General features: G+C 39.3%; 1 protein-coding gene across 1 annotated transcript in view; it reads right to left on the bottom strand.

The window, feature by feature from the left end:
- Ank2 (ankyrin 2) overlaps nt 1-8,439 on the bottom strand; it is a 636,862-nt gene extending 628,423 nt beyond the window's left edge. Inside the window, exon 1 of the mRNA XM_078021757.1 lies at nt 7,926-8,439. Coding sequence (XP_077877883.1) covers nt 7,926-7,997 — 72 coding nt within the window. The 5' untranslated portion in view covers nt 7,998-8,439. The remainder of the gene's footprint in view (nt 1-7,925) is intronic.
- Nucleotides 8,440-15,525: the final 7,086 nt, after the last annotated feature.

Raw genomic sequence — 15,525 nt, forward strand, 5'->3', positions numbered from 1 at the left:
CCTTCTGCTTCAGCCTCCCAAATCGCTGGGGAATACAAGCATGCACCACCATGCCCAGATTGGAGGTGGCTTTATCAGCACATGGGAAGAAGGTGGCTAATGGAGTCAAGCCCTTGTGGCAATATTCACTTTCTAAAGAACAAAGACCAAACTTTAGTAAATTGCAGGCTCTTTGTGATGTCATTCCATTAACTTTCCAGTTTTATTTTTTGCTACTCCCTCCTTGTCCCCTACTCTGGGATTGATCACTAATCCTTCTACCTACCCTCCAATATTCGCCATCTCTATATGTCTCTTCAGGATGTTCATTCTGGATCTGAAATATTCTGTATTTAATTTCTACCTTTCAAAATTAAATCCATTCTCCTACATTTACTCAAACTTCAACTGCTTCACTAAACCTAATGTGATCTCCTCCAACCAAAGAGAAATCTCATCTGTACTCTTGTGGTATTTGGTACACTTTATTGCCCTTGCCATATTCTTACTATCTGTACTCTAGTAAGCTGCGTATAATGATCGACTTAATCTCTTATACACCTACAGGAGCTTCAGCCACAGATGTGGGAAGTGAGTGAGAAAACCTTAGATGATTCCTACCCCGACCACGGAGGCACCTCCAGTCACCATAGCTGACTCCTCATAGACCCACCAAGCCGAGACCAAATTGCAAATTAATGAACAAAAATCATGATTACTGTTGTTTGAAGCCACTATGTTTGAGATGGTTTATTATGCAGCAATACATAAATTTTTTTATATCCTTGAAATAAAAGCTAAGTTGACAGGTTATTGAATTTAAGGCCATGTATACTAGAAATAGGTAACTAGCTCCTGAATGTACCATAATCTGCCCATGTAGTCACTCTTTATAAAAACATAGAATGCTAATCTTCTCCAAAATTTGAAGAGAATGAAGTTTATTTCTTTTCTTACTGCTAATATTCAATGTAACTGATTTGGAATTTGTTTTCTTAAAGCCTCTGGGAGCAATAAGTATTCACTGCATAATATAAGCAATATGACTCTTTGGTTTTCTTTTCTTTCTTTCCCTTCTCCACAACTCCCACCCCCCACCCCAAGTGCTGGGCATCAAACCCAGGGCTTTGAGCATGGTAAGCACATACTCTACTACTGAGCTATGTCTTCAGTCCCACCATTTGTCCATTTGTTTGGGTTTTTGATTTTGGTACTGGGAATTGAACCCAGGGGTACTTCACCACTGAGCTATATCCCCATCCCTTTTTAATTTATTCTTTTGAGAAAGAGTCACACTAAGTTGCTGAGGCTGGCTTTGAACTTGTGAACCTCCTGCCTCTGCCTCCCAAGTTGCTGGGATTACAGGTGTGTGTCACCATTCCTGGCTCCATTTGGTTTTGGATATAATTTTTTTGTTTGCATTTCACTTTCATAAACAGCTTCCCTTCCAGACATAAGAATTTGTTTTGTATCTTTATGTGATGTTTAAATTATGCAAATAACATTTTTAAAAAGCTGAAAGCATATTAATGTCATTAAGATTTTCTACTTTAGAATCTACGTTTTCCTAAAATCTGAAAAATTCAAAATACAAAACCCAGAAGAGAGCATCCAAAAGTGGAGTTATGCTAATATATCAATTGATTTTGGATAAAGATGCAAAATCAATTTAATAGATAAAGCATAATATTTTCCACAATTGGTTCTGGAACACTTCAACATCCATATAGAATAAAAATGAACCTTGATTTATAAGTCACAAAAATACAAAATCAACTTAAAATGGGTGACTGACTTAAATGTAAAATGTTAAAAACTACAAACTTTTCAAAAGAAAATATGAGGATCTTGTGTTTTTGTTTTTGTTTTTGTTTTTTTTCCTCATATGCAGAAGCTAGAGAAGAAAAAGGAAAAGAAAGGTGGAGGTGGATCTCATGAACATCAAAGGGAGATCAGTAGAGGAAAAGGTATCACAGGGTGGGAACAGGAATGGTCTGGGAAGTGCTGAGGAATGACATTGTAATATCGTGCACTGTGTGTATGTATAAATATGTAACACCAAATACCATTCATATGTTCAACTATAATGCACCAATAAAAAAAGTGTGGAATTAAAAAAAAAAAAGAAAAAGAAAAAACCAGTAACACTTGGTGGCACACGCATGTAATCCCAGAAGCTCTGGAGGCTGAGGCAGGAGGATCCCAAGTTCAAAGTAAGCCTTAGCAATTTATCAAAGCTCTAAGTAATTTAGTGAGAGACCCTGTCTCAAAAATAAAAAGGGGGGCTGGGGATGTGGCTCAAGCGGTAGCGCGCTCGCCTGGCATGCGTGCGGCCTGGGTTCAATCCTCAGCACCACATATAAACAAAGATGTTGTGTCCGCCGAAAACTAAAAAAATAAATATATTTTTAAAATTCTCTCTCTCTTTAAAAACAAGAAAAAGAAAAGGGATGGGGATGTAGCTCAGTGGTAAAGGACCCCTGGTTTCTATCTCTAGTACAAAAAGAAAAAGAAAGAAAACAGATAAATTATTTGAACAGATTCTTCAGAGAAAATATATAAGAATGGCAAATAAATACATTAAAGTGTTCATCATCATTAGTCATTAGGGAAATACAAATTAAAACTATAATGAAATACCACTACACACCTATTGTAATGACTGAAACAAACAAACAAAAAAGACAATATCAAATGCTGACAAGAATGCAGATTAAAGGGCAGGGGATGTGGCTCAGTGGTAGAGCACCTGTGTATGATGCTCTGGGTTTGATCCTCAGGACCACAAAAAAATAAATTTAAAAATTAAAAATAAAAAGGTCTGAAGATGTAGCTCAGTGGTAAACTGCCCCTGGGTTGAATCCCCAGTACCCTCCCCCCCCAAAAAAAAGAAAAAGAAAAGAAAGAAAGAAAAAAAAGAACGCAGATTAATAAGAACTCTCACTCGCTGTTGGAAGAAATGTAAAAACGCCCAGCCACTTTGGAAAACAGTTTGGTAGTTTCTTTCTTTCTTTTAATTTATTTTTCTATCTGATTTTCTTTCTTTTCTGGGTTTATTATTGTTGTTTGTTTTTGACCAGGGATTGAACTAAGGGGCACTTAACCACTGAACTACAACCAGGCCCTTTTTTAAAAGTAATTCCATTTTTTATTTTGAGACAGGCTCTTTTTTTTTTTAATATTTATTTTTCAGTTTTTGGTGGACACAACATCTTTATTTTGTGTGGTGCTGAGGATTGAACCCAGCGCCCCGCGCATGTCAGGCGAGCGCCCTACCGCTTGAGCCACATCCCCAGCCAGAGACAGGCTCTTGCTAAGTTGCTGAGGCTGATTTGAACTTGGGATCCTCCTGCTTCAGCCTCCCAAATTGCTGGAATTATAGGTATGCACCACTGAGCCCTGCTGGTAGTTTCTTATTAACACACATTTACCATAAGATCCAGCAATCCCACTCCTAGTATACACCTAGAGAAGTAAAAACAAGTTTGCACAATAAGCCTATACACAGATGTTTAATAGCAACTTTATTCATAATTGTTCCAATCTGGAAACAACCCAAATGTCCATCTGGTGAGTGGTCATGGTGGTACACTCATACAGTGGAATACTACTCAATATTCAAAAGGAACCAAATGTTGTCACAGGTAAGAACTTAGATGGACCTTACAAGTATTAAGACAAATGAAAAAATTCATTTCCAAATGGTTATATTCTGGATAATTCTATTCACATAATATTCTGAGAAAGGCAAATATATATAGGGTCTGACCAGTGGATCCTAGGGGTTGGAGGTGGGAGAAGCATTTGACTACAGTAGATTTAGAAAATGAAACATTAAGGGCAGATGGAGCTATTCTGTACCAAGATTGCAATGATAGTTATACAACTCTTAGTATTTGTCAAAACTTATTAAAATATATAAAAAGTGAATTCTGCTATATATAAATTTAAAACAAATTTTAAGAATCTAATAATGTCCATACATTACTATATTCACTTATTGTCTCTCTCCCAACCCTTCCCAGTCTAAACAAAATTATCCTCTCATAACTCAAATGCTTTGCAGAACATGAAAATTCAAAATATAATATCTTGACAAGCATAAACAAGCATGGGATTAATTACGGAAGAAAGTGAAAAGCTTAAAAATGTAAGTCTTCTTTTGTTTTTTGGCTTGTTCAACAAGATTCTCCATTAACCCAGATTATTCTCAGGATGATTTTTTTTTTTCAGGACTATCATGAAATCAGCAGGAATAATTGAGTAGCTCCCAGGAGAAGCAAAAGCAAAGTGAGGGCCATGGTCTCTGCACTCAGCAACTGTGATGCTGGAGAAATGCTCTCTTAGAGAACACAGACATGAAAATGGAACTTGAGTTATTTTCATTTGATGGATTTGAGTAATTAAATCAACTTTAGTGTAAATCCTATATTTAAGGCAACCCAAAAGAATCTCCACAAGAATAATTATAGAGAGCTTGGAGTAAGAAGAGGGCTAAGAGGAGCTCCCTTAATAGTCAACAATGCCTGAAAATTAGAAGAGGAAGATAGTAAACAATGGTGATTGTGAAGTAGGGCATCATTAAGACCAAGTTTGAAATCCCTGAATTGCAATTTAATATGTTTGAACATGAACATGTACCTAGCTTCTCTAAACCCACAGTTGTATCATATGGAAAATAGGAATAATAGTATCTCCTTCACAGGATTATTGTGCCTGGTTCAGTACCATGCCTGACTCATTGTAAATATTTCATTATTACCATATGGGAGGTCACTAAATTTCCACAACAAACCAGGAAAGAACTCTACTGCTATAAATGAAATGACACTACCCAGAGATTTCAGGGAAGGATTTATTATGAAACAAGAAGAAGACACTAACAGTTTATTGGCATAATGATAGAGGATGTCTTATAGCTCCTCCAACTCTTACATGGATCAATGCCATGGAAACTCCCAGTAGGGCTCATCAGAAAGACAGTAAGGGCCAGAAACACTAGCGACGTGTCTTGCACTGGGAGATCTCAGTACATACTTACTTAATTAATTTTAATTTCTTTGGTAATGGCATAGAAATGGTTCAGGTCTCAATATTTAGATATGCACATTAAAAACTCAGTTGTAAAACTATCACTTTTTTATTTCTTTCTTTTCTTTTTGTGGTGCTGGGGATAAAACTACCATTTCTTATTTTTTTCTTTCACACAGTTAGAAAATGAATAAAGAATAAACATGATCTGATGTCCAGGAAATTTTTCTTTCCAGTTTGGTAACTAAATTGACTTTCACATTTGAAAAATAGGTAAAACTTCTGCATCTTAATTATCCAAGATATAAAATAAAAATAGCACTTTTTTTAAAAGGGGGAGGAGGAGGGAAATAGTTAATTTCTTAGGTACATGAGAAGACAGTTTGTTGATAAATTTATTCTCTCCATAACAGAATGAAATTGAAGGTCATTCTCCTTGACCTTCCCATTTTTTTTTTTGAAACTTAGATTTTTACCTATACTATGTGAAGATACTGGACCACTTTAAATATTTCATACTATATAAGCATTTTTCCAAAGTTCAAAAAAAAATCTTAGTCCAAATGACCAACATGTAAAAATAACATACAATTTGATATGTAATTCTAACAATATATTAAATAATTACACAAGAATAGCAATACAGCAAATAGATCCAAATATAGATCTGTATGCACCAAAACCTTTCTAAACCATTTTTTTCCTGAATTTCCATTATATAATTAAAATTATGATCAATGAATTTATTGCTGAAATCCAGTAATGTCTAATTAAAATCTTAGGAAAATACAACTATACTTTTTCTCACAACATGGTTTGGAAAAAAGAAAAACATTCAGATTTTAAGTTAATTTCAATTCAATCCAGAACACTGATTTGAAAAATAATTATTAAAGCACATGGAGAAATATGCCCAGAAAACAGTAACACAGTTAAAAATATAATATGACTAGGACCTAATATGACTAGGACCACTTAACAGGACAGCACAGTTATCCTTTCTGTTTTTCTATTTGTAATTTGCTCAAAATCAGTTGCAAGCTAATGGTGATTCTGCAGCCAGAGGTTGTCAGTACTTGTATTCCACCTGACTGGATGAATCAGGTAGACCGGAATAACCAATAATTCAAGAAACCTATTTCTACAGCCTATGCAAATTAATGCACCAATCACTAAAAGAGTACTTCTGTAAGGTCATATAAATGAAAGCCTGAACAGAGGACACCAGTCAGTAACTTTACTGTTGCAGCATTATGTCATTTTACACAGTTTTTAATTATGAGTTCCTCCAAGTAGAATGCCTACTCTGCAAATTGCAAAATAGCAATGACCTTTAATGCAAATTTTTCTAGTAACTATTTTCAAACATAGTATTTCTTAGGTCAATAAAAATATTCTAAATATAGAATGAAATTTCACAGCATTTTTTATGAGTGCTTATATTCTATTTAATGTATTTTACTTTCTCAATATTCATATATGTAATATATATAAATACATACATATTTAGCCTGGTATAAAAATGATTTTCTTTTTGCTTAGGATGTGATTTTTCTTTTGCTATAAATAGCAATACTCTCACCTTCATTCCTAGATGCATATCTATCAGAAATACAGATTTAATATTACTTGCTATCACAATTCTTCAGGGGAAAAAATAATTTCAAGTGCAATTAAAAATGCATTGTCATAAAATTAGAGTCCTGGATCTTATAAGGATTTAAAACTCTAACAATTTGGAGGGGATAAGATTGCCTTAAAATAAAAATGTACACATGAATTTTTAGTCATTGCATTAAAAAATGCCCATAAACAAAGGTTTGCCCTATTGTAGCATTACTACACTACATAATGTTTTCGTAACAAGGACAAAAGCTTGTTAAGTGTCATCCAAATTTCCCTATCATTTTTCATAAATTCTAGTGTCCTTGGTGTTCATCAAAATTTTCATACTTCCAGATCCTTCCTGCCAGATAGTATCCATTAAACAAGTTTATCCTATTTCTAAACAGGAATCCAATTCTTTTTGGTAAAGAAGTTCCCTACTTGCAGATAGTGAATCATGACTCACACTCATGCACTACCCTGAACAGAGCAAGTGGTCAGTTGCTACTACTGTGACAACCTAAAATGCTAATGTAGTTCCTGGCAATGGTAGCAGAAGGGGTGGGGTAGGGGGGACCCTAGATACCAAATCACAGATCACAACCAGATGGAGTACTCTCTTGTTTTAATATTACCATACAAACAGAAGACAGGGTTTATCCAAACAGCCAAAGAAATGTGCATTCCCCCTTTGCAGTATTGGGGCAAGCTTCTTGAGTCTCTATAGAAATGGAAAGAACAGGAACACATGTCTCCTAGTACTGTCTAGTACAGGACTGCAATTGTTGGGCGTATCTCTGTTCAAAGTTGAGAACTGGTTTAAAGGAAAAAAAAAAAAACCCTCTAGACTTAGCTCCTTTTCTCCTTTGGGTTGCAAGTGAATGTTTCCAGCAACCTCTCTTAAGGTCCTCAGGGAATTTAGGTCTAAGGTACATTTTTCCCAAAAAGTCCCCTTAGTTTCTTCTAACGGTATAGCTCTGCAGTGGGTCATGTGACAGCTGGGTGTGTGCCTCTAGGCGCGGTGGGGGGGATGAGTTTGCGGGGTGTGTGTGAGTGTGTGCCTGCAGAAGTTCCACGTCTGGTTTGGGAAGACGTGTGTTTTTCTAGAGCGTGAGTGTGTCTGAATGTGTGCGAAGTGAGACTGAGAAAAAGAGATTTAGAGAATGGTCCTGGTCAGGCGCTGTGGCCAAGCATGCCGGTGCCGGTCTCACTCCCGGGTCAGCCTCTGCATTGGGGGCGAGGTCCCGGTCCTTAGGGGGACGGGAGGACAATGGGGTGCGGGCGCCCCTCCCCGTACTTTGTGCACCCACCTGACGAATCCGCGGCGGGTTCAGCGGGGTGGAGGCCCCGCCTTCCGGGGCCGGGGAGGTGGGAGAAGCCATCTTCCTGCGGCTCCGGGTTTCTTCCTCCTGTCACTCCCGGGTCTCCCGCGTCTCCTCCGTCTCCTTAGCTCCGGGCCTGCGGCCCGTCAGCCGCCGCCGCGCCCCGTGTACGCGCCGGGGCTCCTCCGCCGCAGGAGTGGAAGGGGCAGCTGTCCCCTTCGCTCGCCCGCGCGGAGTCCTGGACTGAGCCCCTCGGCCCCTGCCTGCGCCCACCTACCTCCCGGTGGGGAGATTCGGGGCCATGGCGGGCGGGGGTCCGGCGCGACCTTGGCCGCGGGGCTGCGCGGGCGGCTGCCTCTTCCCGAAGGCGCCGCGCTCCGCGCGTGTCTGAAGGAGCGAACGGCCGGGCTTATTCTAGCAGCGGCTCCGGGAGAAAGAAGGCTCCTTCCCTCGCTGCTGCCGCTATCGCCAGGAGAGCGATGAGCTCATGGACAGCTCCCAGAAATATGTCTATATGCACCACTGACTGCTGGAGTTCGGGAGGTGGGTGGGGATAAGGAGGCTCCTCGGCGGGCGCTCCCGCATCACAGGCAGACGTTCCCTCGGGAGGCCCCGGGCTGATGGGGCACGTCCAACTCCTCCCTGCCCATCTCCACACTCACTCTCCGGCTCTTTCCATTCATCCCATACACACATTCCCCATGCACACTCATTCTCCCTTAGCGTTCGGTTAGGCACCCACCCACCTCTAGCCTCCACACACACATTCTTTGTTCTGCCAACCACTCCCTGTTGGTAAGGAGGAGTTATTTTACGGAGAGAACATGGTATGAAATGTCAGTGCAACTTCAGCTCCTGTCAGATGTGGGCTGGTGGAGAAAATACCATGGTGGTGTGCCTTTTATGCTTTGGGCATTTCCTCCTTACCCCAAGACCCAGCTTCTCATTCCCACCTTCATCACTATGAGAAAGCACCTTCCAGCTACCATCCAGGGTGGTGACTTGACCCCATCATCACTAAGGTGGAGTGTTCCTCCTCTGTGGCTCTGAGAAGAGCTTAAAAGACAGGAACAGGTTTAGTAGAGCACTATCGATGCAAGAGCTGGTGGCAGGAACCGTGAATGCCACAGTGGGGCTGACCTAGTTTGTATTACTGATTACAGGGATGTAACTGGAATTATGGTTGATTTAGAGAAAACCACTTTGCAAGACCTGATCGTTATCTCTCTTCATCGATTCAACTGCCCCATTGAGGTAGGAATTACGACATTTTAACAGATAGCTAGATGACCTTCATGAGATCTTATGCATCATCAATTATTTTCTCCTATGGATCTCCACACAAACATACACATCCACCTTTAAAAACAAACCAAAACACAACTTGTGGTGGTGCTTCATGCCATTAGTCCCAGCTACTCAGGAGGCTGAGGCAGGAAGATCCCTTCAGCCTGGGAGTTTGAGACATAGCATGACTCTAAAAACCAGAACAAAATACCCACCTTCCTATATCATGGACATCCCCCATTCCCACCAGCTACTGTTCCAGTTCTCTACACTTCGTTTCAGCAAGATCCTCTGCAAAATTTCAATATCTCCAACACCAATCCTCAGATTCTCCATTGAACCCACTCCATTCAGGTTTTCCTTCATCTACTTTTCCAAATCTTCTCCAGATAAGGTTTCCAGGGCTGGGGAGTTGGTAGAGTGCTTGCCTCACATGCACAAGGCCCTAGGTTCAATCCCCAGCACCACAAAAACAAACAAACAGTTAAGGTTTCCAATGACCTCCATGTTGCTAAATCTAACGATCAACTCTCCATCTTCATGTCTTGACTTTTAAACATTATTAAAAGAAAAAAAAAATCACTCCTTCCATCCCAGAAATGTCTTCCACTGGTTTCTAGGACACCAGTCTTGCTGGATAGTCACTTTTTTCTTTGTCTCATTGTCCTTTGCTGGCTCTTCATCATTTTCAAGACCTCTAAACTTTGGAATGTGTCTTGGTCCCTGTTTTTTTCTCTTTGCCCACTACATTGTTGCTCTCTTTTAGTCCCACTGCTTTAAATAGAATTTATATTGTGTTAAATCCCAAATATATGTCTCCATCCTCTCAAATTCTAATTCCTATTGCCAATTGCCTCTACCTCCACCTGGATATCTAGGAATTCCAAACTAACCATGTCCAAAACTGAGCAACTTTGAATTACCATCTGCCAAATCAACTCCTCAGATACAGCTTTTTCTATCTTTGGAATGCTCAGGAAATTCAATATTGTCAGAAATATCATTTCCTTGCTTGCTGTAATGCCCCGTATATCATCCATCAGTAAATCTTGTTCATTCTACAGAGTCCAACCATTGCTGTATTTCCCTACATCCCTCTAGTCAAAGCCATCATCTTTCACCTGCCTGTTAGCTAAAGTCTCTACTAAGTCTGCATTTTTCTACCCTTGCTCTTCACAATAGAGTTGCCATAGAGCAACCAGCCAGTGCTCAAAGCCCTCCTGAGTTTTCTTTTCCTCACTCAGAGTAAGAGCCAGGCCGTTTCAGTGGTTTATAAAGTCCATAGTCTATCCTTCATTTCTGCTTACCTCCCTCAGTCTCCTCAGCTCACTTTCTATAGCATGCTAGCCTTATTTCTATTTCCTGAATATTCCAGGTCCAATCTGATCTCAGATCCTTTGTACTTGCACCCTTCCTCCTCCAGGTATGCATGGATCATTTCCTTACTTCCTTTAGGTCTCTATGCCAAGCTCACCTTATGAGTGAGGCTTCCCTGATTACCTATGTTTTGGAGTGACTTGTGTCCAGTCCCTTCCCCAAATTTATATGTTGGAATCCTAACTCCCAATAACTAAGAACTGACTTTGGACTGTTGCATATATAATTGGTTAAGATGTACACAAGAGTACAGTGGGTCCCTAATTGTATGATTGAAGTTCTCATCAACAGAAAAAATTGGACACATACACATGCACATGGGAAGAATGCCATATGAACCTAAAGGTAGAAATTAGGGTCATACCTCAAAAAGCCAAGGAAAATCAAAGCACACCAGCAAACCATCAGAAGTTAGGGAAAGTCAGGAGACAGATCTCTCTCACAGCCCTTAGAAGGAACCAGCCCTGTTCACATCTCCATCTTAGACCTCCAGCCTCTTTGAGGGCAAGGCAAGAGATTTCTGTTGTATGAGCCACCTGTTTGTAGTGCTTTGTTATAGCAGCAGCTCTAGGAAACTAATATACTCTGTAAGATAATAATATCCACTATCTATTTTCCTCTTTGCTGTGTGTTACTTCTGTATACTTTTCATCATCTGAAAGAACTTGTATTTACTGGTTTGTTTATTGAAGCCACCTACCACTTGCAGGTAAAATTTCAGGAAGGCAGAAGTGTGATTTGTTCATTATTTGAAATACCTAGAACATTCAGCACCTTGAATGTTCCTATCCAATAAATATTTATTGAATGATATAAGTATATTTGCCAAAGTTATTTAAAAGGTTGGAGAGCCACGATTTGAACTCTAGTCCTTATCTTGAAAGCCTAAACTCTTTCCACTTTGCTGGTTTCTCGATGTGCATAAAAATCGTACATATTTGAGCCAGGCGCAGTGGCACATGCCTGTAATCCCAGCAATTTGGGAGGCTGAGACAGGAGGATCGCAAGTTCAAAGCCAGCCTCAGCAAAAGCAAGGTGCTAAGCAACTCAGTGAGACCCTGTCTCTAAATAAAATACAAAACAGGGCTGAGGATGTGGCTCAGTGGTTCAGTGCCCCTGAGTTCAATCGCTGATACCCCCCCAACAAAAAAAATTCATATATATTTAGGCTGGGGGTATAACTCAGTAGTAGAGCACTTGCCAATTATACATGAGAGCTTGGGTTTGATCCCTAGCACCAAAATAAATAAATAGATAAATGAATATTTTGAATAATTATATTCCTAAGTAAGAATAAGAGTTGGATTAATGCTCAAACATGGAATTGTTTTCTACCAGGGGTTGAACCCAGGAGTACTTAAACATTGAGCCATATCCCTATCCATTTTTATTTTTATTTTGGGATAGGGTCTTGCTAAGCTGCCTAGGGCCTTGTTAAACTACTGAGGCTGGCTTTGAACTTGTGATCTTCCTGTCTCAGCTTTCCGAGCTGTTGAGATTATAGGCATGTGCCACCACACCCAGCTCAAATATGGAAAATTTTATGACGTCATATCATAAAAACTGTTTATACTCTCTGCAAGCAATACCCCAGGTCACCCAATATGACTATTTTTATGGTGGCAGTGTTACATGATGGTTAGAATGGTGAAGTGAAGTCAGTCACTAGCTGAGTTCCTACTTTCTTACTTGACATCTTTCTTTCTCTCTTTCTTTTTTCTTTTTCTTTCTTTTTTATAAAGTTTTGGTTCTGGGGATTGACTCCAGGGGCACTGAAACTACACCCCCAGACCTTTTTATTTTTTGTTTTGAAACAGGGTCTCACTAAATTGATCGTGCTGACCTTGAACTTGCAATCCTCCTGCCTCAGCCTCCTAGAGTTCAGGTGTATATCACTGTGCCTGAATGGCCTTGCTTAGAATTTCTATAATTTATTGCTAAATTACAGAGCCTGGCCTCAAACTTGAGATCCTATTGCCTCAGCCTCCTGAGTGGAGTACCTGGGATTATAGGTATGTGCCACCACACTCAGCAATAAATGTGTTTTTAAAAGAACCCCTTGAATTTCATCTTAGAGAATCAAAGGAAACTTAACAGGGCAAGTAATACTATTATGTTCCAGTGACGCTCTATGTCATACCTGGGAATTTAAAAATCCAAATTCAGGATCTTAGATCTTTAGTGGCTTGGGATACTTAATTCAAATTAACAAAAACATGATCATAGGAATAAATAGCATTCAGATTTTTTAATTGGCAAATATCGGATAATTAAATGAAAATAGATGTTGAAATTTATAGATATAGATATAAGATAATATTGTAAGTAGGAGAATATTCTTGTTCTTACTTTTATAAATACTAGTATCACTTGTAACAACAATAAAGACTGCTACAAGAAAGATATCCTTGATTTACCAGGAAACTATGTAAAATCAAGATTATTATAGATCTCTCAAGCCATCTTGAGTAGTGACTATCTATCTTACAACAGCCCTCTTCCTATTTCAGATCATGGGATAGACTTCATCCTTACCCATAACTGCTACACACCATGCTTGTTCTTCCTCTTCCCATAGAAAATCCATCTCCTACATCCTACAATCCCCAGCCCTTTTTATTTGTCCGCTTTTTAAATTTTTGAGACACGGTCTTACTAGATTGCTGAAGATCTCACTAAATTGCCAAGACTGACCTCAAACTTGCCATCCTCTTGCCTCAGCCTTTTGGGTTGGCTGGGATTAAACATTTATACAACTGTGCCAGGCAACCCAAGTCCTTTGAAAACCATACTAGACTACACATAATTTCTGCATAATGGATTCATCTACATTCCTTAAAGGCCTTGAAATCCTTACTTTTTCTTCAGAAGAATCCTTGTTGCAATTCTTGTTTATTTTCATTTTAAATCTACATAGATGGGCTGTGGGTATACTTCAGTGACAGAGCACTTACCTGGTAGGTGTGAGGTCCTGGGTTTGACCCCCAGCACAAGAAAAAAAAAATTATATGGACAATGTGTCTGCTTATTTCCAATGACCTTCACCTCCTCCCTATTTCACTATCCACTTTCATGGTCTAGGACTTTTCAAGAGACTCAATCTATTTACCCATATTCAATAACTCTTCAATTCCACCTAAACCTCCTATCAATCCTACTACTTTCTTGATATCCCTATTCCATCTCACTATTCAATTTCCAAGCACTATATTTTATTATTATTATTATAACAACCACCTTGTATAAATTTCAATTTGCCTCTCTCTCTCCCTCTGCTAGACTCGCCTGGCAAAATAGATCTTAATTAAATCTAGCTTTCCATCTCCTATAAGCCTGCCACCATGCAGACTGGAGAAAATTGCTGAGAGATCTCAGTACCGATGGCTGTTAATTTCAGGCAGACTCTTGGTGGTATGTGGTATGTGGCAATCCTACCACATTTCTCTAATCAGTTCATTCTCCCACTCCCTAAAATAATCATTAACAACTTCTCTCTTCTTGCACTGTGGTTTCTTCATTCTTAACTGATGACCTTGTTCTTTCACAGAGAAAGCAGAAGCAACCAAAATATACCACTACCACCATTTCCATAAATCTTCCCATGTGCTAAATGACGTCTTTTATCCTCTTACCATGGATGAATTGTGCATGTTCTTATGCAAGGCCTCCATGCCGGCTCTTGATCTCACCCACTTAAACTGACTGTGGATGTGATTCTTGCAATTCTTCACTCTTGTTCTTGCTCCCCTCGTCCTCACTGAATTATTCCCCATCTCTCTATTATCCTATGATTTTGCTCCAGTTATGGAAAAACTACTCTGAAAAGATGTCTATATGGTACTTCCTCTTCCTCCACTTCCTCTCTCTCCCCTGAGGCTCTCTTAAACCTACTCCATTCAAGTTTTCTCCTCACCCTTTCACTAAAACTGTATCTAGGTCGACAGTCACCTCTGTGTTGTCATATGCTTCGGCCAGTTTTGGTCTGTTGTCATCTGATTCTCTCTCAACAACGTTTGACATCTATTTCTTCACTTGACTTCCAGGACTCCAAAATTTGTCTTGGTTTTCCTTCTTCCTCATGAGATGTTCCTTTTCAATCCGTAACTTCAGTTCTGGTTCCTCTATGTTCACCTCACAGCTGATCTCATGCATCATTTCCATTATTTAAATGCATCTATATGCTGACAACTCCCAAATCAGATGCCTGGTCCTTCAGCCTCTCCTTCTGCCAACTGGCTACTTTCCATCTCCCCCAAGATATCTAGTAGATGTTTCAGACTAAACATGTACAAAATTAAAAATGTACTTCTTCTTTTGGACTATTGTAATAGATTCCTATAGTCCTAGCCTCTATTCTCAACAGAGCATTGAAAGTTACCTGTAACATCTAAACACAAACTACTGGGAGTAGTGGCAGATGCCTATAATCCCAGGGAGGCTGAGGCAGGAGGATTGTAAGTTTAAGGTCAGCCTCAACAACTTAGAGAGACCCTGTCTCAAAATAAAAAATAAAAAAGCACTCGCCTAGCACATGCAAGGCCCCAGGTTTGATCCTCAACACCACATACATGCATACATACATACATACATACATACATAAATGAATAAAGGGTATTGTGTCCAACTACAACTAAAAAAGAATATTTTTTTTAAAAAGGACTACAGGTGTAGCTCAAGGATAGAGAGCCCCTGAAGTGCCACAAAAAAATAAAATAAAATGTAAACCCAACCATGTCATTCATCTCCCTAATAGTTTTTCATTTCACCCAAAATACCAGAAACATCTATCATCTCTTACCCCTCCCCCAAACCTATGGACTTTGTGACCTCATTTCTTAATCTTGTCCCTGCAATTCAGAGGCCTGGAGGGAAGAGTAAATGATCTTTTTTATTTTTTTTATATTTATTTTTTAGTTTTGTATGT

Source organism: Ictidomys tridecemlineatus, chromosome 9 (genome assembly GCF_052094955.1).
Source record: "Ictidomys tridecemlineatus isolate mIctTri1 chromosome 9, mIctTri1.hap1, whole genome shotgun sequence".
Classification (NCBI taxonomy): domain Eukaryota; kingdom Metazoa; phylum Chordata; class Mammalia; order Rodentia; family Sciuridae; genus Ictidomys; species Ictidomys tridecemlineatus.